Genomic DNA, 24,154 nt, shown 5'->3' with positions numbered 1-24,154 from the left:
ATGCTTTCCCTACAGAGCATGAATCCTTGCAGAGAGAAATATTGGACCTCCTCCTGTCCATCAGCGGATGCATGGGGAGTTCAGTCCTGCTTGGTTCAGGGGCAGCACTAGAGAATTTCCCACAGGGAAGCTGCCTCACACACCCAAACTCTGCATAAAGCAGGAACGGGCAGCACCACCCCTGCTCATCAGCTGGTGTGTGAGGTATTAAATCCTCCTGTTTGATTTGGGTGTGTATTTGGCATGAGATGGGATGCGGGTGGCACTGTGGGTTAAACCACAGAGCCTAGGGCTTGCCGATCAGAAGGTCGGCGGTTCGAATCCCCGCAACGGTGTGAGCTCCCGTTGCTGGGTCCCAGCTCCTGCCCACCTAGCAGTTCAAAAGCACGTCAAAGTGCAAGTAGATAAATAGGTACCACTCCGGCAGGAAGGTAAACAGTGTTTCCGTGCACTGCTCTGGTTCGCCAGAAGCGGCTTAGTTATGCTGGCCACATGACCCGGAAGCTGTACTCCGGCTCCCTCAGCCAATAAAGCGAGATGAGCACCACAACCCCAGTGTCAGTCACGACTGGACCTCATGGTTAGGGGTCCCTTTACTTTTACCATGAGATAAATAACAGGTGGATAGTCCTGCCCACCCATCAAATTTGGTGTGGAATTTAATGATCTGGGCCACTAGGCAAAAACGTCCCTCTGAGCCTCTGCTATGTGTATTGTGGATAGGGTTTGTGTGTTTCCATACACACATATGTGGATGCTTCAAAGCCTTCAAAATCCACTGTGTTTGTCTATCATAGCTGCAATCCTGTGATGGAGCATGCAAGCAAATCCCCTTGTGCAGAACCAGAGGTTTCGCTGCAGCTTCTGTTTCAGGTCCTGCTACCATGGAAGGGCACAGCTTGGCTTTTATTTATATTTTCTAAAAGTTGGTTTGCTTCTGCAGCATATGGGAAGCAGCCCACTGTCCCTCAGCCTTTTCGTTAATGGTTCTCATCATTGGCTTGCACCAAATGCCTGCTCCTATGATTTGCAAAATAGGATTGTTAGCAACAGGTCTTCATGTATGAAGTGATGCTCTATTCTCAGTGCTTTTGCTGGTCATGTGTCCCACAGTACAACAAAATAAGGACACAGTGTGCGTGCCATGCCCAAGAGGATCCTTCTCTAACATTTCTTCCGCGACCGATGCATGCAAAACATGGACCAAGTAAGTGCCACGAATCTATAGCAGTAAAATAATAGTAAAAAAAATCATCAAAGTCTCATGAAGTGAGCATGAGACTCACAATTTTTTCTTTTCCATTTTTTTATTTATATTTTATACATATACAGTGGTGCCTCGCAAGACGAAATTAATCCGTTCCGCGAGTCTCTTCGTCTAGCGGTTTCTTCGTCTTGCGAAGCAACCCTATTAGCGGTTTAGCGGCTCTTAGCGGCTCTTAGCGGCTATTAAAGGCTTAAGGGATTAGCGGATTAGCTGCTAAAAGGCTATTAGCAGCTTAGCGCCTTAGAAAAAGGGGGTGGGGAGCGAAAAAACCCCTCAAGAATCGCAATACATTTTCGTCTTGCGAAGCAAGCCCATAGAGAAATTCGTCCTGCGAAGCACCTCTAAAAACGGAAAACCCTTTCGTCTAGCGGGTTTTCCGTCTTGCGAGGCATTCATCTTGCGGGGCACCACTGTATTTACATTTCATACATTCTTATTTATTTATTTTATTTTGGCAAAGTAATAATAATAAATAAATAAGAACGAAAATGTGCACCCCACCACCGAGACCATTCCATTGTAACTATCCAACCTCCCAAAATTTCAACACCTCTTGCGATGGTCTGACCCCTTTCCATTTTAACAGTATAAATTCTACAAGCACCCTCCATATCTCCTCAAAACCATTCCTCCTGCATATTCCCCGTCTTACCTTAATGGCACATGTTAACTTATCATTAATAGCTATATTTATTCCATTCTTCCATTTTATATTCTGCTTGGCCCTTCCACTTCCTAGCGATAATAATTCGTGCAGCTGTCAATAAATTTGTGAGTGAGTCCTTCGTAGCCTGTGAACCTTCCATCCCATCGTAAATAATGGTAATGATGCTACCTCTGGACTTTTGGCCAGCTTTAACCTAGTGATTTCTGTTATCTCCTTAAACACCCTTTGCCAAAAAAAATTGTACATATTTACACCCCCACCACATGTGAACGTAATTCCCTGTTTCCTGACATCCTCTCCAATCATAATTTCAGGGTCGTGGTTTCAAGCCTTACATTGGCCAAAAGATTCCTGCATTGCAGAGGGTTGGAATAGGTTACCCCCTCGGTCTCTTCCAAGTCTGCAGTTCTATGATTCTCTGTTTCTGTTTACCCTAGATGTATATTACAGGGGTCAATATATTCCTTCCTTCCTTAGCTGCACAGCTCTAGGAACTGAGGAAAAAATTCCTGGGAACAGACTGGCTGATGTCGTTTGTAAGAAGCAACTGAAGCAGCCACAAGACGGTAAATGCAAAAATATACTGTTGCATGCCACTCCAAACAGTTGTGAGATTCCGGGGGGCTTCAGGCACTTAATCAGGTTTTGTCTTTCTTCGGAATAAGGGCCACGGAGACTGTGGTGTCTTTACGATGAGCCACTTCCTTTGTTACCTTAATGGCCCAAATTTAGAGGGCCATTACCTCATCAGCAAGCTAGCCTGGCTATTCCAGGAATTGAATCTGTGTTGGATCAAGGAATTAGAAGGGGCTCAGACATACAAAAAAGCTCGTAACAAGACAAACAATGATGGGACCACAGAGGGTTGCAATTGTTTAAAGAAAAGTTGTGTATTATTTGTAGGACTTAAGTTGACATTCAATTTGGCTTAATTGGGAGCAGGCTTAAGTTCCTCAGACCCTGAGGGCTTTATCAAATGTTATCCTCAACAAGATTTTCACAGCTTCCAGCACATATGAAAACATAATATGACATCAACCATCAGTGGCGTAGTGTGGGGGGTGCAGGGGGGGCCGGCCGCACCGGCCGCAACATCTGGGGGGGGGGCGCGCTCGCACTCGCAGCTCTCTGCCCCTACCTGGCTCACTCACTCTCTCTCACTGCAGTGCTGGCTGTGTGAATCCGATCCAAGCCGCCGGGTCGCTGCCCACTGTGGAGGGGAGGGTGCCAGGCGTGCGGTGCGGTGCGGAGAGAGAGCGAGGGACTATCTGGGGGAGGGACAGTGCAGCGGGGGGGGGGCCAAATTACTTGCCTTGCCCCGGGTTAGGGGGCGCAAATTACTTGCCTTGCCCCGGGTGCTGACAACCCACGCTACGCCACTGTCAACCATTAAAAACATGGATTACGGCTGCTGTGGAAATCATGACTGTTGCTCTCCCCTTTTACTGCTGCTGTGCTACCCAGAGCTCAGCTATGGTTTGGTTTAGCATTGCATCTTAATCAAGGCTCCAGACAAACCACAAGCCATAGCCAATGCTATTTCTTGGTTTACCAAGATTCAGGGAGACAAACCATGAATCTGGGGTCAAACATAAGACAAAGTCAAACCATGGTTTAGCTGTGGGTAGCACAGCAGCAGCAGGAATGGGGAGATGAAAGCAACTGCAATTCCAAGTACAGTGGTACCTCGGGTTAAGTACTTAATTCGTTCTGGAGGTCCGTTCTTAAGCTGAAACTGTACTTAACCTGAAGCACCACTTTAGCTAATGGGGCCTCTCACTGCCGCCGCACTGCGGAGCACAATTTCTGTTCTCATCCTGAAGCAAAGTTCTTAACCCGAGGTACTATTTCTGGGTTAGTGGAGTCTGTAACCTGAAGTGTATGTAACCCGAGGTACCACTGTACCTGCATGCTCATGTGTTCACACTTTGCCATATGAACCGGGTCACTGAAATTAACAGGAATAATTGGAATAAATGTTCCAGTTATTCTTCCATGTTGCTGGATTTCTGTCATAACACAATCGGTGCTTTAAAGGGATATTTTGAATAACAAAAATGGCAAATTCCAGGAATATATTCCTACCTGAATATACAAAATGCTCCGACACCTATCTGTCCTTTTTTTTCAGAAACGAACACATTATTTTATATACTGATTATTCCACTCCTCATTGCCTTGGTTGGCATTGCCATCTTTGCAATACTCTATCGCAATAAAGGGAAAGCACTGACAGGTACGTAGCATTTAACTATGTCTTTCTCGATCCGTTGCGAAAGCCATGAGTTCTCTGTGCACTTCCTATTTCAGCCTCCTAATTTGCCTTTGTAAAAGCTAGTACATAAATCACCACATTAATCTTTTAAACCGATCTTTAGTGTGCTTTTTGTTTTAGTGAATACATTGCAGCTTTCGCAAATAATACGTTCTGGATCTGAAACACAGAACTCTCACACATGAAATCCCACCCATTTATTTAGACATACTCAGAATGCAAAATGTGCTCATACACCATGGGCACAATCCATCTGGAAGTTACCCTGTGTAAACCCAATGAAATGAACTGGAGTTGTGGAATGGCACTTTTATGTAAGAGCTGCTACTCATACAATTTTCATCCTAGATCCTGAGTAGTGTGTGCACTCAATTGTACACAAGAAATTGCCATGCACACAAGCATCTCTGCCTATTTCTAAGGAGGGAGCACACTGGCCTGTACATTCCTTTGTACATGTAGGTCTGCTTCCTCCACTGAGAAGAATGAGATGACCTTAACTGAAGAAGTGTGCATGCACACGAAAGCTTATACCAAGAACAAACTTAGCAGGTCTCTAAGGTGCTACTGGAATTTAAAATATATATATATTTGAACTCCCTTTGTGCATCATAGCTTGTGCATTTGATAGCAGTTGCTGGATCAGGACTATTAGCTTCCATGGAACTTGCGTACTGGTGTATAATTCATGAGCTGAAATCTGAGCTGGTTTGATTCCATGAACTTCGGTTTGACAAAATAGGCTTAAATCCAAGCGCTTCAACTTCACTGGGTTGTGACTTGAGGGTGCGGCTGCTGAGTCAACTTAAAAGCATGTCAGACTGGTTAAAGTGGTTTTGTGGCCAGCCCTGTAAATTTGTACTACGCTCCAGGAAGAATCCTTCGGGTGGATTGGAAAATAACAATGACCCCTGCTGCATAACGAACTCTTAAAAATGTCGGTCAGGTGATGGGCTGGATTCAACCTCTCTATACCTGCCAGTTAGCATTTGAGACCCATTTTACAGATATTTTACCTTGTTTTCTTGCAATTTTTTGCTATCTGAGACTCAGGGTGCAGAATATTTAGACAATAATTAAACATATACATAGCAGACCTTAAGGGACTGTTGTGAACAGATACTCTGTTCTTCATAGGAAGCAAGAAGTTGCTACTACCTTGATCCTCAGAAAATGCCCTCATTTGCACCTTAGCCCCCAAGCAATGCACATAACTCATGGAAACACCATTTCTTTCAATGGAGCCAATGAGATTATTTTAATGGATTTTGTGTGTGTGTGTCTTTCAAGTCTCCCCAGAGCTATATATAATTGTTCCTTTGTCATTTCATGTGATATATCTTGCAACAGACGATCCAACCAATCATTTGCACCCAGTTAGATCATTAACAAGTCAGTCATAGGCGGATGGCACATGAGATGGAACAAAGACACAGTGAATGTAGAATGTTCTATTTTTGGCACAGATGGTCCAAATAGACACACATTCCATTTGGAGAGAGAGAGAGAGAGAGAGAGAGAGAGAGAGAGAGAGAGAGAGAGAGAGATTGCAATGATTGTTTTAACACACTTTTTTTCAGTTTTTGAGAAAAGTTGGTTTAAAATTAAACAACTTCATCCCACTTTAATTTAGTGAATTGAATATTGTGGCTTGTAGCCAGACATTGTCAGTCTCGTAGTAGACCCACTGAAATCCAATGATATTTGAGTTAGTCAGGACTATTAAGTCCCATTAATTTTAAAAACTTAAATTAACTGGGTCTGGATCCAGCCCTATCCTTGCTGCCTTGTGATTTGTTTAATGTTTAACCTATTAAGGACACTGAACAGTATTAAATGCACCAGTCTACTGAAATCAGCTGCCTAATGTGCACCCAACTCTTGTGATAGATATTGAGTGGACAGTCTATCAGTCAATTTGGGCTGAAGTACTTGGACTTGATATTAGTTAGGATAGATAGATAGATAGATAGATGATAGATGATAGATATAGATATAGATAGATAGATAGATGATAGATAGATAGATAACTGGTGATAGTATGGGCAAGAATACCAATAGAATTTCCCCATGTACATTGTATGTGGATTGGGGCCCCTACACCACCACCACCCATCTATTGACAAGAACTTCTGCTTACAGTATGTACATATATTAACTTAGCCTAGCCTACCTCACAGGGCTGTTGAAAATATAAAATGGGGAAGATAATGTACACAAACCTGAGCTCCTGGCTGAAAAAGCAAAATGCAGATATATGCCACAAGTCAACATTTCTACCTCTGACTGCTTAGTAAGTGTGATTAAGTGTCTGTAGCAATGGTACTGTAACCTGCCGAGCTCCACAGCCTTAGTGCTGTCTCTGTGTTTTGGTTTACAACCTTTTTTTTTGTAGAAATGTACGATTGACTTAACTTTTTTTTTTAAATGAAAGCTCAGAGTCTGTGGCCCCTGCTAGCATGGGTTCTGCTACATGTGTACCCTCTGTACCTCCATTTCTGCAACTCTGAGTGTGAGAGGTCCTGGACTCTTCCCACACTGTTCAAGTGATAGTTAAATCAATAAACGGTTGGAGTCAATGACACAGATACAACCGTCCGTCCCCCCAACTTGGTAGGAGTCCGGCATGCTAAAGGGTTAAGCATCCCAGCAAAACCAGCTTGAATTGCTGGCTTTTGGGTATGTGGTTCTATCTGTGACTCACTTATAGCGTGCAAAAATCTAATTCATTCTTTTCTTTGTTTCCCCCTCCAGCAAATCTACAGTACTGGGCTAATGACATGTGCAAGCAAATGAAAGGGACAAAGGTGAAGTCTTAAGGCTTTACATACTGTGTTATGCTTTGCCGCCTCCCTCTTGCTTTCCTTGGCAGCTGGGGAACCCAAGTGGTGAATTAAGGACATAGGTTTGTCAGCAGCTATTTGGTAGCTGCCAGGCCGCATAAGGAAGGGCAAGAGGGGGGGTGGCGAGATTGCAAGGAACAAAGAACCACAAAGAGGGTCGCTTGGCATTTAGTCGCGGATAGTCAGAGATTAGCCTGTGCAATGGCTCTGAGGCTTCCACACAAGCAAAAGATCACTATTACTAACAGTCTTATCACTGTGGATTTCTCAATGGCTTCCTTGGGCTCACAGCCCATACACAGTCCAAAACCTCTGTGACCCAGTGATTATTACATGCTATCTATTTTAAGTTGCAGGGACGCGGGTGGCGCTGTGGGTTAAACCACAGAGCCTAGGACTTTGCCGATCAGAAGGTCAGTGGTTCGAAACCCTGCAACGGGATAAGCTCCCGTTACTCGGTAGCATTTCGAAAGCACATCAAAGTGCAAGTAGATAAATAGGTACCACTCCAGTGGGAAGGTAAACTGTGTTTCCATGCGCTGCTCTGGTTCGCCAGAAGCAGCTTAGTCATGCTGGCCACATGACCAGGAAGCTGTACGCCGGCTCCCTCGGCCAATAAAGCGAGATGAGCGCCGCAACCCCAGAGTCGGTCACGACTGGACCTAATGGTCAGGGGTCCCTTTACCTTTACCTTTATTTTAAGTTGTATTTCTTTGTTCAAATGTAGTTATCTCGTACTGCTTTGCTGCTCCTTTCCAATGTTTTCGTGCTGCTGCTTATGTGGCCAAAACAGCAGGCTTGCTGGCGACCTCGGTGTTTATGGAAGCACAGATATCTTTAGATTCAGAGAAGGTCCTTTTGTACTGCTCTGAATTCACCTCCCTGGTGTTGGGCGAGAGAACCTGTCCCACTCCCTTGCTGAAGAAGCACGTTAAGGCTCCTCAGCTGTTGGAGGAGAGGGCAGAACAGTTATGGTTGCGTTGTAAAACTTCCTATATTTTTAAGTGCATTTTCCCTTTGGATTCTACACAGGACTCTCCTCATGGTACATTTGTGAACAGAAGCGTGGCAAGCCCGGCTGGACTTCGGCTATTGGGGGGCACATATTTGCTGGACCTTGACGAATATTCTTTTTCGGAGGATGCATGTTACCCCCACGGAGACATCCTGAATAGGAAAGCAAGCCCTGATGCAATCCGCTGTGAATTGGGAGACGATTTCCCAACGCTGCCTCCCATAGCTGTGTCTGAAGATGACCAGTTTAGGCAGATACCCACAGAAGACGAGTATACGGACAGAACGACCCAGGGGCCTTGCTATTTTCCTTTACTGAGTAGACCTGAAAGCAAGCCTGTGTCGCCGTTCTCAGAGCCACTGGAAGTAGGAGAGAATGACAGCTTGAGTCAGTGCTTCACGGGGACTGAGAGTTTGATAGACTCGGCAAACTGCTGCTGCTCAGACCCTTCATGTGGAATGGACCCTGTTCATGCCCCCTCACACCAATGCCTGCAGAACTCTTTTCATCAGTCTGCCTGCAGTAGCATGGGAGATGCTGATAACCGAGGCATAGGTGTCTCCCTCTCAGTGCCCAAGGAAATCAGGTGTGCTGCCTGTTGTGTGTCCTGCAGAGAGTCTTCCAGCAAAGGTGGCAACACCATGCATTGTTTAAAAGAAAATGGGCCTTCTCCACTGTGCACCTGTTGCTTGGACTCTCCCTCTGTGGATCAGTGTGGTTCAGCAAGCAACAATGGTGTCAGAAGTGATCCATCTGATGGAAACGGCACAAAGGACCAGAATGCAAAAAGAGCACCTGAGTCGTCAAACGGCAGCACTTCAGATCCACCAGCAGCATCCGGTAAGCCTACAACAACATGCATGTTGCTTGCATGGCAATCTTTAGGCTGGGTGTGCATCATGTAGCATCAGCATTTCAATCTCATCTGTGAAATCAGGTGTACAAAGGAAAGTGGCTGTGCTGGTCCGGTGGGTTACCCGAGAAGCGAGGTCCAAGTCCGGTCCATGGTCAAGGTGCAACGTGAAGGCAGTCCATAGTAGCTGAAGCTGGGTGCAGGGCAGGGAGTCAGGTGTAGTCAGGAACAGGCATGCAAGCAGGGAGCCAGGGTGGGTCAGGAGCTCAGGCAGGAAAGCAGGACAGTGTTCAGGTAGGAACTACCAACCAACAATGTTGCTCCCGCAACTTGGGACTGGGGCTGGCCGGCTTTTATCTGCCCTGAGGCATAGGGCAGCCCCGATCCTCTGGTGGCTCGCCTCTCCTGGCCTGAAGGCGAGCACTCCTCCTGCGGGAACTTAGTTCCCTCCGCCTCTGTAGCTCAGGAGAGGCTGGAGGGTTACCGGACCCAGAGGCAACCTCAGCTTCCTCTGATGGGGCTGAGAATGGAGCACCTGCAGGCAGTGGGTCCTCCATCAGCTCAGGAGCCAGAGCAGACTCAGATGATGCCTGCACCTGAGGATCCAGCACAGGTGAGGACCCTTCAGACTCATGCCCCAGCCCCGGCTCAGCTGGTCCTGTGCAGGCTGGGATCCCTCAGGTTCAGCATCTGAGTCCGAATCCCAGGCCATCACAGTGGCCATCTCTGTCATGTACCTACCTGGGTCATCAACTTGCAAAGCTCTGTAGGAGACATGTGGCAGGCTAGACAGATGTTTGATGTGACCAGGCAAAGACATCGTTGCGTTCTTACTCATGACGGACACAGGGGCAGCTTTGAAATATGTGTAGGCTCCTGGAAAGTAACATCCAAATATTAACAAATCCCCTTAGGCCCCAGGCAGCTAATCTGCTTTTGGTTTTTCCTCCCATATGTTTCTCAAAATTTTCTGCACAGATCATATTTATGGCAACTAAACAAGAATCATGACTTGGGGGGACCATTTAAGACAGACACTATTTTTTTCTTTTTTGGAATATTCATTTGAAAGCAGACTCCAGCAATGGGGATTAATGTATGGAGTGATCCAGTCCATAAAAGTCCTGCATACCATTATTATTAGAATTCCTGCCCCCCAGCAATCCCTTGACCGAAGGGTAAAATCTTCCTCTTTTTCTGGTGTAAAGGAAATTTAAAACAGGAGTGGCCAGCATTGTGCCTATGAACATATTGGCATCTTTGGGAACTTCCCCTGGCACCCCCAAAGCCTTTGTGCCACCCTCACTGCCCCTTTAGATATGTGCGTTACCATTTTTCCTCTTGAAAAAGTACATAGAGCAAAGGAGGAAGTTGGAAAGAGCAACCTGTTTCTCACTTCCTCTTTCACCATTATGTGCTTTTCAAGGCTACTGATCTGAGCCTTGAAAGGCACATAAAGAGGAAAGAGGAAATGGGAAGAGTGCCTCACTTCCTTTTTCAGCGCAATGTGCTTTTCAAGACTGAGATCAGCACCTGAACAACCAAACAGAAAGGGAAGAGGAATGGGGAGGGTGAGAGGGAAAGCAGAGCAATCTGGGATGCCATAAAGGTCAAGAGAGAGCAAGAATGGAGTGCCAGAGAGAGAAAATATATGCACGTATGCACACAAACACACCTCAGATCCAGTAAAATGGATCCTATTGAAACTGCAGTTTTATTTCACAGGGCAGGTTCCAACTCTCATCAGTGATCGTATTTTTCTTTACTGACTGAACTATAAAAATCAAAGCTTTGCTGTCTTTCAGTGTTCCCATAGTGGGGAAAAAACATGGATCTGATACAGATTCTTAGGGATTCTGATGATTTTTACAAGAGAACCATTCAAAGCCACCATCAAATGATAGGTTTCCTCTCTGAGTGCCCAGATCTGTGAATTGCTGGTGGCTTTAATTGCCATTCCTACGTAAATCTCATAAGATCCCATGAGTATCCATAGTGTAGGTTGATGATTTTGTGGTTCTAGCAATGACCAGATCTGTGATTTTATCCAGTTTACCAATGTAAGATTTTAAATGATTATGTTACTGTGTTGTTGTTTTGTGAGACCCCGCGTTCTGAGACTCAGGCTATTGCATACAAAATCAGCGGGATCCATTTTAATTCTACGGGATCTGACTTTTACCCAGATGCTATGCTCACATACATTTTCTCTCACTCCTACTCCTAACTTAGTTTGTTGATAAATGTGAAATTCAGTGCATAACAGGAGGGAGACAAATCACATGAAGGCTGTGCAGTAGGAGCCTTAGATATGTTCAACTCTGAAGTTTCAAAATGGCGCTTGTCCTTGGCTCTATTTTTTTTGTTTAAATGCCATACAGAAATGGAAGCTGGAGGCAACAAAATGGAACCCCACCTGGGATATGTCATCCAACCTTTAGGATGCTTCACAGGGCTCCTACAGAGGAACTGTTCATTTATTCATCCTGATTTGCTTACACAAAGCTTACGCAGTGGTTAGACCATGCCAGGCCTTTATTGAGCATTTGTTCCAGTTTGTTTACAGGGTGGTTATATGACAATGAGCATTTGTTCTGATTTGCTTGCAGGGTGTTTACAGGGCTTCCTGTTCCCGGTATGTCCCATGGAGAGCCTCAAGGTCCATAAATAGCAACACCCTAGTGGTCCCGGGCCCTAAGGAAGTTAGATTGGCTTCAACCAGAGCCAGGGCCTTTTCAACTCTGGCTCCGGTCTGGTGGAACGCTCTGCCTCATGAGACCAGGGCCCTGCAGGATCTGATTTCTTTCCGCAGGGCCTGTAAGACAGAGTTGTTCCGCCTGGCCTTTGGCTTGGAGCCAATTTGATTCCCTCCCTCCCTCTCTTTCTTTTTTCTTTTCCTTCTCCTCCTGCGATGAGGCTACATTTTAATATTTTAATGTTTCAACATTTTAATGTTGTATTTTTAATTTTGTTTTTAAGTTGTAATCATTCAACTTGTTTTTATTATTGCTTGTAAGCCGCTCTGAACCCGGCCTTGGCTGGGGAGGGCGGGGTATAAATAAAAATTATTTTTTTAAATTTGTTGCCCTAGGGTGACAGAGCCCTTTAATCCACTTTAATGGTGCAAATCTAAAGTTCCGATACACACTTGAATCCCTCCTACAAAATAAGGACAGCCTGGAGGCGCCTAGAGTAAGGCTTGCCCTGCTTATTGATCTTTCAGTTAATTTAAGGGTGATATGAATGAGCCAGGAACTTCTGTTTTTTCCGGAGATTCTGGAAATGGTCTAGACCCAGCACGGTCACATGCTGGTGCCAGTGGTTCCTCTCCACCCATTTTCTGGCACTCTGCAGCCCTGGCTAGCTAGCTGGCAGGCCAAATGTTATGGTGGTGGTGGAGGAGAAGGAATAAAAAGAAAATCCCTTTACCAATTACAACCTGAGATTTTCAGCTCACCAGATGAAAGCATTAGTCACAGTTGTTGGTTTTTTTGTTCTGTATGTGAACTCTTGAAAAACAACCATAAGCTACTTCGGTACATTATATGTCTTGACAGTTACACTGTGATGCAACTGATTAAAAATGAGTTCTAGGATTCAAAACAGTTTACATACATTTACCTGGAAGTAAGTCCCACTGCTTTCAGAGGTTGTAGCTTTAAAGATTTTGCCCTGCTAGTGGTTCAAATCCCCACGACGGGGTGAGCTCCAATTGCTCTGTTCCAGCTCCTGCCAACCTAGCAGTTCGAAAGCATGCCAGTGCAAGTAGATAAATAGGTACCACTGCAACGGGAAGGTAAACGGCATTTCCATGCACTCTGGTTTCCGTCACTGTGTCCCGTTGCGCCAGAAGCGGTTTAGTCATGCTGGCCACATGACCCAGAAAGTTGTCTGTGGACGAATGCCATCTCCTTTGGCCTGAAAGTGAGATGAGCATCACAACCCCATAGTCACCTTTGACTGGACTTAAACATCCAGGGGTCCTGTACCTTTAGTACAAATCTCTTCATAAACTCTGACCCTAACAGGAATTAGACAGGAATTATCCATGGATTCCTTTCTGATCAGGTACCGCAATCTGTAGCTCACGTCTGGTGCAAGATTCCTGTAGTTTGTTCTTCTACCACTTTGTGTTGTTTATCAAAGGCTAGACAGGAACAGCTGGAAGGATCCCATTTGTGGCATGAAGCATGCAGGCTTCTGGGGACCTGACCATGGATCCCTCTATACATGTGAGATGCATCTGGTAAAGTTGATTGACATCTCCCATGATCCTTAGCATCTGAAAGATGCTCTGTACAGGAGCATGGCTCATAGAAACCTGTAGCCTCTCTGCCCCCTCTGTTCCTCTAAATCAGGGGTGGGAACCCTGTAGTGCACCAGATGTCACTAGACTATAGCTCCTATCATTGCTGACCATAGATTACGCTGGCTGAGGATGATGGGAGTTGTAGTCCAATAACATCTGGGGAAAGCCATAGCTTTTCCACCCCTGCCTTAAGTAAACGAAGTGAAGATTGCAGAAGTCTGAAGCCTCTGAATCAGGAGTGGGGTGCCCAAACCTTCCCCTCCCTCGTTTTTTTTCTGCATCAAACATTTATCACTGCCCTTTAAACTTATCACTTGCCATATAAACATCTGGTCTAATGGATCAACACTAAATGGAAACTTTTGGTTTCAATAGTAGGCTACAGTTCGCTGCTTGTTCTGGTGCAGCGTAAACCACTCTGTTAGTATCAGTTGCAAAGGCTGTTATCATTGATCTGTGGGAGATGTACAGTTGCCATCTGAATTAGAGGTTTTCCAGAAACTTGAGTATTCCCTTATGAAAACAGCATTTTAACTCAAGCTGCATTAGCCTGTCCATAGCATTCTACTTCTGCATCTCTTACTTTGGATCTTCATTGATTGCCTGCGGTTGTAATCTCCTGCACTGTAAATTCCGTACAGCGCCCATATATTAATGGGAAAATGTGTGTGTCTCTCTCTCCTCCTCCTGTTCCAACACCCTCTCTAGGAAATGTGACTGGAAATGGCAACTCTACATTCATTTCAAGCGGGCAAGTGATGAATTTCAAAGGCGAAATCATCGTCGTCTACGTGAGTCAGAATTCCCAAGAAGGGTCTATGTCTCCCGGATCGAGTGACGACAGCCTGGGCAGCCCAGTGCAAGAGGAAAATCTGGACCGCTGCGAGACCTTTGCGGGCAACGCTCACCAATATAAGGAAAAATGTGCTGAGATGAATTCATATCACAGTGTGGGCGATGAACCACCGAGCATTGTGGGAGAGTACAAGAGAACTGCTGGGCCTATAGCTCAAGAAGAGATGCATGAGAGCCAGAACACGAAACTTTTCTATAGTGAGGCCTCTCCGCCCGTGCAAGAGGAGGGAAAGCCAGGGCAGTTTCTAAAGCAACCATTGCACTGATGGAACCAAGGTCTGAATTGCTGGTTTCTGGCGTTTGGTCAAAAGGACACCATGACTGAATGTGTTCTAGCAAACAGCACCTGGGTAGCAATCTTCTATTCGTTGTCGCCGTCAGAGCGCTGCGGCTGGCAGATGAGAAGCAGGGTCTTTTCTGGATGACGATCCCTCTGCTATAAAAGGAAGCATGAAACTTCAGTACGCTTTGGTGCTATAGGGTACGTCTCTCACAACAAGCTGAATATTTCAGGATTCAGGCGCAAGAGGCATTGCTGCTGTTCCAAATGCCTCGGGAAATAAGCTCCCAAGCATCTTGTACATACCGCCAAACATCTCTAGTCTTGCATTTTGTTAGAACGGTAGACCGGCTGTTAGGGAGAAACTCAGTTCAGTTTGCTTTTAAAGTTGAATTAATCAAATTTGCACTTTCCGGACCAATAGGAGAACCAAAACACAGCCGTCTTTCAAAATCCGCACTTACCTAAATGGTGCAGTTCAGTTCTCCAACCAAATGTTTACAAAAATGCATATCTTAGCGGGGAATGTGTATAGAAATAAATACCTTTGTGCAAAAATATATAGAAATGCACAATATCAGGAGAAACAGCTTGCAAAAATGGGCAGATTAGTCAAAACGGCAGAGAAAAATGTGTTTATTAGAAGATTGCACTAAAATGCTGAAGAATCTTTATAGGTTTTTTTTTTTTGTAAAATCACGAATTGCTGCATAAATGTGGAGAACTGAATTTAAGACTGGAGAAATGATGACTTCAGAGAACCGCAACTGACAGACCCTTCCGTCTCTTAAACAGGAGTCATATTTTTTCCCCATTTGCCAAGGCTTGAGGTTAACCTTAGCTATGGAAAAGACGCCACTAGTTTAGTTGTCCCCATGCTTCAGACAGGTTTTCTTATTTAAATGTCCATTCACCACCTTGTCCTTTAAAAGCAAATCCAGTTTTTAAAGGGGTTTGCAAGAGCTACTCTGGGTCTAGGCTTGGTTGGCTTTGGGCTATTGCAGGCTCCTGCCAATCACTGCTCTGTTCAGCTGGTTTCTGGTGCAAACTTACAGAACCATGAGCTCAGCCTTGGAGAAGACTGGTTTGTTTGAGCAGAACATAATGGTTTTTTTGCCCCAAAACAGCTCCACTGCTCAATATTTCATTTGCTGCATAGCCTCGGATTCTGAATTTTAAAATTTTAAACATCGTGTTAGCACAGACTGTCAGCCAGTTTATTTGTAGCTAATATCATTCCATCAAGTTTAATGGGTGGGGCGCCAAATAACCAAGGAAGGGGGCTACCAGCTGCATTTGACTCTGACTCCTCCTCCGCCCAAGCCTTGGTTATTTTTAAATTCCCACTATCCTTTTCCTTGCCCCAGTTCTTTTCTGAATGCCTGTGGGTGTCATGTTGCTGGGTCCAGTAACAATCAACAAGAATGAGGAAACATTTTATAAAAAAAGAGATTTATTCCATACCCTCCAAGATAGGGATGTCCTGTTCCATAATATTAATAGTAATTGTTGTTGTTGTTGTTGTTGTTGTTGTTAATATTCTGCCCTTCTGACTGGGTTGCCCCAGCCACTCTGGGTGGCTTCCAACATATATAAAAACATAATAAAACATTGCCCATTAAAAGGCTTTCCTATACAGAGCTGCCTTCAAATGTCTCCTAAAGATGTCATCTCCTTGACATCTGATGGGAGGGTGTTCCACAGGGCGGGTGCCACTACTGAGAAGGCTCTGTGCCTGGCTCCCTGTAGCTTCACTTCTCGCAGTGAGGGAGCTGCCAGAAGGCCCTTGAAGTTAGATCTCAGTGTCTAGGCTAAATGTTGAGTGTGGAAATGCTCCTTCAGGTATTATCCCTGCTTCCTTTCAGATATATACAGATACACACACACACACACACACGGCTGTGCCATGGTGCTCAGCAGCCTTACGTAGAGCCTCACCTGCTAGCAAACCACCCAACACTCATCAAATCCCCACCACTATCCTGTTATACCAGGTGGCTTCCAACATATATAAAAACATGATGAAACATTAAACATTTAGAAACCTCCCTATACAGGGCTGCCTTCAGGTGTCTTCTAAAAGTTGTATAGCTATTTATCTCCTTGGCTTGTGGGTCACATAACTCCATACCCTCCAACATTTCACCGATGAAAACAGGGATGTCCTAAGCAGGAGATTACGGGATTATGTAAATTACGGATTACGGAACGTCTTATGTAAATCCAGGATCGGCCCTGGGAAAACTTGGAGGGTCTATTATTCAGAGGAGCCTCTTAAGTCCCTGTGCAAGAACCTCAACCTACAGGCCTAAAGAAACTGCCCATATTACAGGACTCAAATTGCCCTGACCTTAACAGGGAGAAGGAAGATTTTTCTGCGAAGACTGGGTCGCCTTCCACTGGCTGCGTAAAGTAAACCCTTCCGTTGCAGACTCTCATCAGTCAGGAGCAAAAATGCTCACAAGACTACTCACATTGCCCTCTGCTGGCCTTCTTCTTCTCAGCTGATGCGGCTGACTCATCACCATGCACTTTAATGCCCTAAAAAAAGGGAGGACATTGGCCTCTCTCCCTCCCTCCCTCCTATTCATGTGAATATGAGGCAGCGGCATTAGGTACTGAAAAAGGAAAATATGCCTTGCTGAGGGCATGGGTATCTGTGGTATGACAAGGTTATATTTGGAGTTTTGAGAGTCTGGAATAGATATAAAACCTGGGGTATATATGATGATGGGGTATATATGATGGGTGGCTCTGTGGCTAAAAGCCTCAGTGCCTAGGGCTTGCCGATCGGAAGGTTGGCGGTTCAAATCCCCGTGGCGGGGTGCACTCCAGTTGTTCGGTCCCAGCGCCTGCCAACCTAGCAGTTCGAAAGCACTCCCGGGTGCAAGTAGATAAATAGGGACCGCTTACCAGCGGGAAGGTAAATGGTGTTCTGTGTGCGGCTCTGGCTCGCCAGATGCAGCTTGTCACGCTGGCCACGTGACCCGGAAGTGTCTGCGGACAGTGCTGGCCCCCGGCCTGTTGAGTGAGATGGGCGCACAACCCTAGAGTCTGTCAAGACTGGCCTGTACGGGCAGGGGTGCCTTTACCTTTACCTTATATATGATGATACCCTTACGGATCTCAACGCAAGAAGCATTTCATAGGAAAGAGGTGGCGGGTGAAGAGAAATAGTTAGCCTATCAATAATCATTAGAGAGGAAACTATGCCTTGTTTCACTTCCAGAAGAGGAGTTTATAATACTGTTTTCATAGAATCATAGAGCTGGCAGGGACACCAAGGGTCATCTAGAACAACCCCTTGAAATGCAGGAATCCTCCGGGGGGGGCTTGAACCACCAACCTTCTGGTTAACAGCCAGAGGCACTAACCCACTGCGCCATGCAAAAAGCATGCTGAATCGCCCCTCTGTGTTTTCGTTGGCCTACTTGTTCCTTGCAAAAGATGGAGATGGGGACTTCGGGGGGGGGGGGGAGAAGGTGAAATTCTAAGGATTTTCAGTTTCCTAAGAATTGATGCTTTTGAATTATGGTGCTGGAGGAGACTCTTGAGAGTCCCATGGACTGCAAGAAGATCAAACCTATCCATTCTGAAGGAAATCAGTCCTGAGTGCTCACTGGAAGGACAGATCGTGAAGCTGAGGCTCCAAGACTTTGGCCACCTCATGAGAAGAGAAGACTCCCTGGAGAAGACCCTGATGTTGGGAAAGATGGAGGGCACAAGGAGAAGGGGACGACGGAGGACGAGATGGTTGGACAGTGTTCTGGAAGCTACCAACATGAGTTTGACCAAACTGCGGGAGGCAGTGGAAGACAGGAGGGCCTGGCGTGCTCTGGTCCATGGGGTCTCTAAAAGTCGGACACAACTAAACGACTAAACAACAACAACAATGTGGCCAAAAACATTGTCCTTTCTTTTTCTTCTTCTTCTTCTTCACTAAAAATGGAAAAAAGCACCACCTTGTTCCTTTCCCTGTTCTCCATCTTTCCAATGAACTTGTGCATTTCTCACAAGGATGGAGGCAGAAACGAGTAATAGCTAGTGATAACTGGAGAGATGGGGCCTCAGCCGCTACATTTTTTTCTGTCTCAGGAAACTTGTGCCACATGAAACTTCCAAGCACATGGAAATGCTGCCTTTGAATGTTAGCTCCTCTCGAGCTCCATCTTTAAATTTAGCAGATGTAAACTGCCAGGGATGGGGGGGGGGGCAGGGCAGAATTAAATTTGGTTTGGATTTAAAAGCCTACTTCCCTACTTTTCACTTTCTAAAAGAATCTGTGAATCAAGACACAGCCATCCTTTGAAATTCAGGCTTATCCAAATTTTGCAATGCAACGCTCTGGGCACAAGAATACATATACTAGGGCTAAAGTCTGTGTATATATTACAGGAAAGAACACGCAAACTGCATACTTCGTAAAAATGCATATATTGGGGAGGATTGCATACAAAAATGTGTATATGAAGAGAAATTCACACTAAGATGCTGATAATTTTTCTCAATTTGCATCTTTGAAACTTGGTGTTAAAAAATGGAATTAAAGTGTCCAAAAACAGACCCCACCCTTTTAAAAAAACTATCACCGTCAAAGAAGTTGGGCTCAATTGATGCTCAAATTGGGATCTCTATCTGAACATTATGGGAAAGGTTGGGACAAAGCACAGTGTAGAAAACAGTAAGTGTCTCTGTCTGCTCAGTTTACAACCTTTTGCTTTAACAAATGGAAGGCGCTTGGAACTGGTGGGGGGGGTGGATTTGTTTAGCATCAAACTCAGTGATTATGCAAAGCAGTGCTTTGATTTGATTTGCTGAGACAGGCTGGCATAGGTTTTCCTTTAGAAGTTCCTGGTCCACATTTACTGCATGCACAAAAACACCTTAAGACCGCTCTCTGAAAAAAATCTCTGTGAAGAAGGCTGTAAAAACAGAAAGGCAGCCCTAAGCGCTCATCTGTCTTTAACACCAGATGGTATGAGCTCATCTACTCCTCAGCAGCAGAAGAAAAGCAAACGTTGTTGTTGTTGTTTTAATTAACACTTGACGCAGGAACTGTGCACAGTAGTGGATCACCTTTATTTCTCATGCAATCCCTGTAAACATAAGAAGAGACCTGCTGGATTGGACCAAAGGCCCATCTATTTTTAAATTTTATTTCACCAAATTTATATTATATTTTGCTTGATTGTAATAAACAAAACCTGCAAGCATTGCCCTCCCCAGCACGCTGTTCTAACACGGCCAATCAGATGCCTATGGGAAGCATACAAATAAGGATGCAAGCACTTTCCACTCTTGTGATTCCCAGCACACTGCCTCAGATCCCGGAGGGAACATATAGGCATCATGAAAATTAGCCAATGTAATCCTCTTTGCCTAACCCCGTTTTAAAGCCATCCAGATTAGTGGGTGCTATGCACTGAGCACACTCCTCCATTGTCTCGCAAGACAGAGAGCTGCCAACAATAACAGCTACACCTTGGGGGAGAGAATTACATATATATATATATTAGTGATGCACTGTGTGAATAAGCACTTTCTTTTGTCTGCCTTGGTTCTTTGAACGTCCAGCTGCATTGGATGACCCTACGCAGTGCTATTTTTCTAGAAAAAGGGGTGCCTGAACTCACCATGAACGTCTCCCTTGTTCTCTTATACAGTGGTACCTCAGGTTACATACGCTTCAGGTTACAGACTCTGCTAACCCAGAAAAAGTGCTTCAGGTTAAGAACTTTGCTTCAGGATGAGAACAGAAATCGTGCTGTGGCGGCACAGTGGCAGCAGGAGGCCCCATTAGCTAAAGTGGTGCTTCAGGTTAAGTACGGACCTCCGGAACGAATTAAGTACTTAACCTGAGGTACCACTGTAATGGCAATGGCACCCACCTGAGAGGTGACGGAACTGAGTTCCTGTGAGTTCTAGCAGGGGAAAAAGCCCTGACCCTAGGTTCTACTATTTGGAGGAGAAAAAGCTTTTCTCCACACACTTTTCTACACTATTCATAATTTTATACAGTGATACCTCGGGTTAAGTACTTAATTCGTTCTGGAGGTCCATTCTTAACCTGAAACTGTTCTTAACCTGAAGCACCACTTTAGCTAATGGGGCCTCCTGCTGCCGCCGCGCCGCCAGAGCACGATTTCTGTTCTCAACCTGAAGCAAAGTTATTAACCCGAGGTACTATTTCTGGGTTAGCGGAGTCTGTAACCTGAAGTGTATGTAACGTGAAGCGTATGTAACCCGAGTTACCAGTGTACACTTCTATCATGTTTGCTGTACAGTGAGCAAATAAATTACCCACGAGCAAATGCATTTTAATAAAGCAGATTACTTCATTAATCTTTCGAAGCGTTCTTTAAGTTGGGGAGAAGAAATGAAAAGCACTTATACAATTTCCAGGGACATCTGGATGAATGCAAACGACTAACAAGCCAAAAGCTATAACGATGAGCTGGAGTTTGGTACCTCACTGGGATTACATCTGTGTCCCAGTTACCTCAGGAATGCAGCAGTGGCATGCACCATTTAAAACCATGTATGTTAGTGGAACATCTGCCGTTTCTTTCATCTGCTGCAGAGCTCAGGAGACGCCTTTTCTGCACTCCACAACCTTCGGCTGGATACTGCAACTGGCCTGAACTGCCTCAACTTTTTCAGAGCAGAGCTTATCTGCCTGGTTTCTAGCAACTACGGCCGATTCTCTTCAAAAACCAAGTATGCATTTCACAAATGAGTTTGGAGTTCTCTTTGGAACAAAATAACACCCATGGGAGCAAAAGGTGTGTGCTTTTGCAAATAGTTTCAAGAATCCAGACAAAACTGTGAGAAAGAGTGCCGTCACGTTAAGCACCTTGCTGTTATTGAATTATACCTTTTATTTGTTGCGTACTTGAAGTTCCCTCTAAGCCTCTGTGAGTGCCTCTAAGTATGTACAGAGTGTCTTTCCTTCTGTCACACATAACTGCAATTCAGTGTTGCGCAAATAATCCCATGACCACCACCAGGAGTGAACAATCAACATCTCTGTGGCGGTGGGAAGAGACCTTTCTCAGGATATCTTGGAACCTGCCGGCACCGCTGATAATGTGGAGTGTTGCAAACCCTCATTGGATCGTGCAAAAGGTGGACGCTCTTTCCCTTCCACTGCTTTTCCCTAGTAAATAAAATACAATTGCACTCTTGGCATTGCCCTGCTAGGCATGAGGGAGAAATCTGGTTCAAATTTTAATGAAAAACTACCTAATCCACACTTTCCAATACCACGAAGGAACTAAACTGACTTTTCACACTTCTCGGAGCCATAGGCACCATCTCTGGGGGGCCCTGGGTGCCAAGGTACCCACAAATATTTTACTGTGAGTGCCCAGCTGGTGTCATGTGGCGTGCCAAAGCCTAACTGGCTCATCACAGCCACAGGAGAGTCTGACAGCCCATCACGCCCTCCAAAAACACCCCACTGGCCCCACCACACCATGTGACATCATGCGCACAACACACTTCAAAGGCTGTGGACTTCAAACTAAGTACTGAGCTCTGAGTTTCACTTTCATTTCACATTTACCACAGCAGTTTAGTTTTAAGTTTCATTTCTCTTTCACTGTGTAGTCTCCTCCCATCTTTCCCTTATTGATTCCCTATCAATCTCCACCCTTTCCTCTTCAGTTGAGGTGACCAGAACTGGACACAGTATTCCAAATGGCATTATAATATTGGCAGTCTATTCTTTTCCTACATGGGGAATATAAAGGTAAAGGGACCCCTGACCATTAGGTCCAGTCATGGAAGACTCGGGGGTTGTGGCGCTCATCTCGCTTTACTGGCCAAGGGAGCCAGCGTACAGCTTCCGGGTCATGTGGCCAGCATGGCTAAGCCGCTTCTGGCGAACCAGAGCAGCGCACAGAAATGCCGTTTACCTTCCCGCCGGAGCAGTACATATTTATCTACTTGCACTTTGACGTGCTTTTGAACTGCTAGGTTGGCAGGAGCAGGGACTGAGCAACAGGAGCTCACCTCATCACGGGGATTCGAACCACCGACCTTCTGATCGGCAAGTCCTAGGCTCTGTGGTTTAACCCACAGCGCCGCCCGCATCCCTACATGGGGAATAAGCCCTATTAAACTCCTTACTTCTGGGTAGACAGGCCGATATAGGACTGCACCACTAAGAGAACATTTCCACACAAAAACACAACATCCCCTCATAAGGTTGTGCATTTATTGTTTGTCATCATGAGCCATTTGCTTAACAAGATAGGACCACCTTGGTTGTAAGAAACCAAAGATACACTTCTTGGGGTGTGTAATCCTGTGGATTTAGATAGGGAAAAGCCTGACTGAATTTGTTAATATCCTTATAAGCATCATCCATATACCCTTGTTTTTCCCACAAAGAACAGGTTCAACAAGTCCCTTCCATAAGGGGCTTACAATCTAAATATAAGACACAGGAAACCAGCAGAGGGCAGGAAGGGAAACAGGAAGCAGGATTGAACATGGGAAGCTAACAAACATCCAAGGAAGCATAAACAGGATCAGGCTTTTAAGTGGAAGTTTTTTTTTTGTCGAGATCCAATGTACAGAGTTTAGTGCTGAAATCTGATAACAGTTTTCATAAAACACAGGCGCTGATTGCTGCAATTATTAGGCGTGCCCTGATCTGTTGTCTTTGTGTTTCTTAAAATGATGTGGAATAAACACCCTTGCAGCAAACTACTGTACACGCCCAATACAGTTTGCCACCTGAGGCGAACTACAAATGGGGTCCCCCCCATCCCACCTGGGAAGAAGGGGCGAGTGAAGTTCTACATCAGGAACAAGTGGGGAGATAAAGATCTGCATCAGGAATAAGGGTGGGAGAAGACCAGCAGCACCTCATATTCATTGAGAGGCAGTATTATTCTGTGATGAACAGTGGTATATAAATCAAATAGACAAACAAATAAGTAAATAAAAATTAGAAGAGGATGCTGAGGAGACAGCAGATCTGGCTCTAAGTAACAAGTCACAGCTGTCGCCTCCACCATGACAGTAGCAGCAGCAGCATCCCTTGCCAGGGCCTTTTCAGTACTGGCCCCAACTTGGTGGAACGCTCTGTCCCAAGAGACTAGGGACCTGCTGGACTTGACATCTTTCCGCAGGGCCTGCAAGACAGAGATGTTCCGCCTGCCCTTTGGTTTGGACTCTTATGTTTCCCTTTGGTTTGGACCCTTATGTTTCCCTCCCCTTATGGTTTTGACTTTTAAAATGAGGCTGCATTTTAACCTGTATTTTATTTTTTCTTATTTTTTTTTCTTATGCTTTTATTGAAATGTTATTGGTGTTAGCCACCCTGAGCCCGGCTCTGGCGGGTGAGGGCAGGGTATAAATAAAATTTATTATTAGTAGTATTGATGGCTGAATCTGCTGCCCCTGTGACTCCTGCTGCCTGAGGCAGTTGCCTCACTTGGTCTCATGGGTGGGCCGGCCCGGATTACCCACCCACTTAGACACATACCAGGTTCGACATTTTTGTGCAGCAACACCCTGCCAGCTCTGTCCGCCCCTACGGAAGCCATGCAAGCGCTGGTTCGATAGCGCTGCAATCCTCTCTCCCGGGGTCTCCTCTTAGGACCCAGCAGACGGGGCGGGGTCAGGCGGAATCGTCACGGCGCGAGGTGACGCGATTCGCAAGCCGGCCCTCCGATTGGCCGCGGTGGGGGGGAGGAAGGTTCTGCTTCTATTCCGGAGCCCGCCCGCCCTGCTCCTCTTGCTCCTCCCACTCACACACGCTCCTCCCCTCCATCGTCTC

General features: G+C 45.5%; 1 protein-coding gene and 1 long non-coding RNA gene across 2 annotated transcripts in view; one reads left to right on the top strand and one right to left on the bottom strand.

The window, feature by feature from the left end:
• TNFRSF11A (TNF receptor superfamily member 11a) overlaps nt 1-15,870 on the top strand; it is a 39,069-nt gene extending 23,199 nt beyond the window's left edge. The window contains exons 5-10 of the mRNA XM_083449464.1: nt 1,114-1,207; nt 2,412-2,500; nt 4,066-4,170; nt 6,964-7,016; nt 8,085-8,907; nt 13,938-15,870. Coding sequence (XP_083305590.1) covers nt 1,114-1,207; nt 2,412-2,500; nt 4,066-4,170; nt 6,964-7,016; nt 8,085-8,907; nt 13,938-14,350 — 1,577 coding nt within the window. The 3' untranslated portion in view covers nt 14,351-15,870. The remainder of the gene's footprint in view (nt 1-1,113; nt 1,208-2,411; nt 2,501-4,065; nt 4,171-6,963; nt 7,017-8,084; nt 8,908-13,937) is intronic.
• A 6,700-nt stretch (nt 15,871-22,570) lies between these two features.
• Nucleotides 22,571-24,050, bottom strand: LOC310681773. The gene is made up of 2 exons (XR_014513606.1): nt 23,861-24,050; nt 22,571-22,672 (listed from the first exon to the last, which is right to left on the bottom strand). It is a non-coding gene; the product is annotated as an uncharacterized lncRNA (long non-coding RNA).
• Nucleotides 24,051-24,154: the final 104 nt, after the last annotated feature.

This window comes from Podarcis tiliguerta (genome assembly GCF_965153285.1).
Source record: "Podarcis tiliguerta genome assembly, chromosome: 7".
In the NCBI taxonomy this organism is placed as follows: domain Eukaryota; kingdom Metazoa; phylum Chordata; class Lepidosauria; order Squamata; family Lacertidae; genus Podarcis; species Podarcis tiliguerta.
Note: the sequence above shows the minus strand (reverse complement) of the source record. Positions and strands in the feature narration are given on the sequence as shown.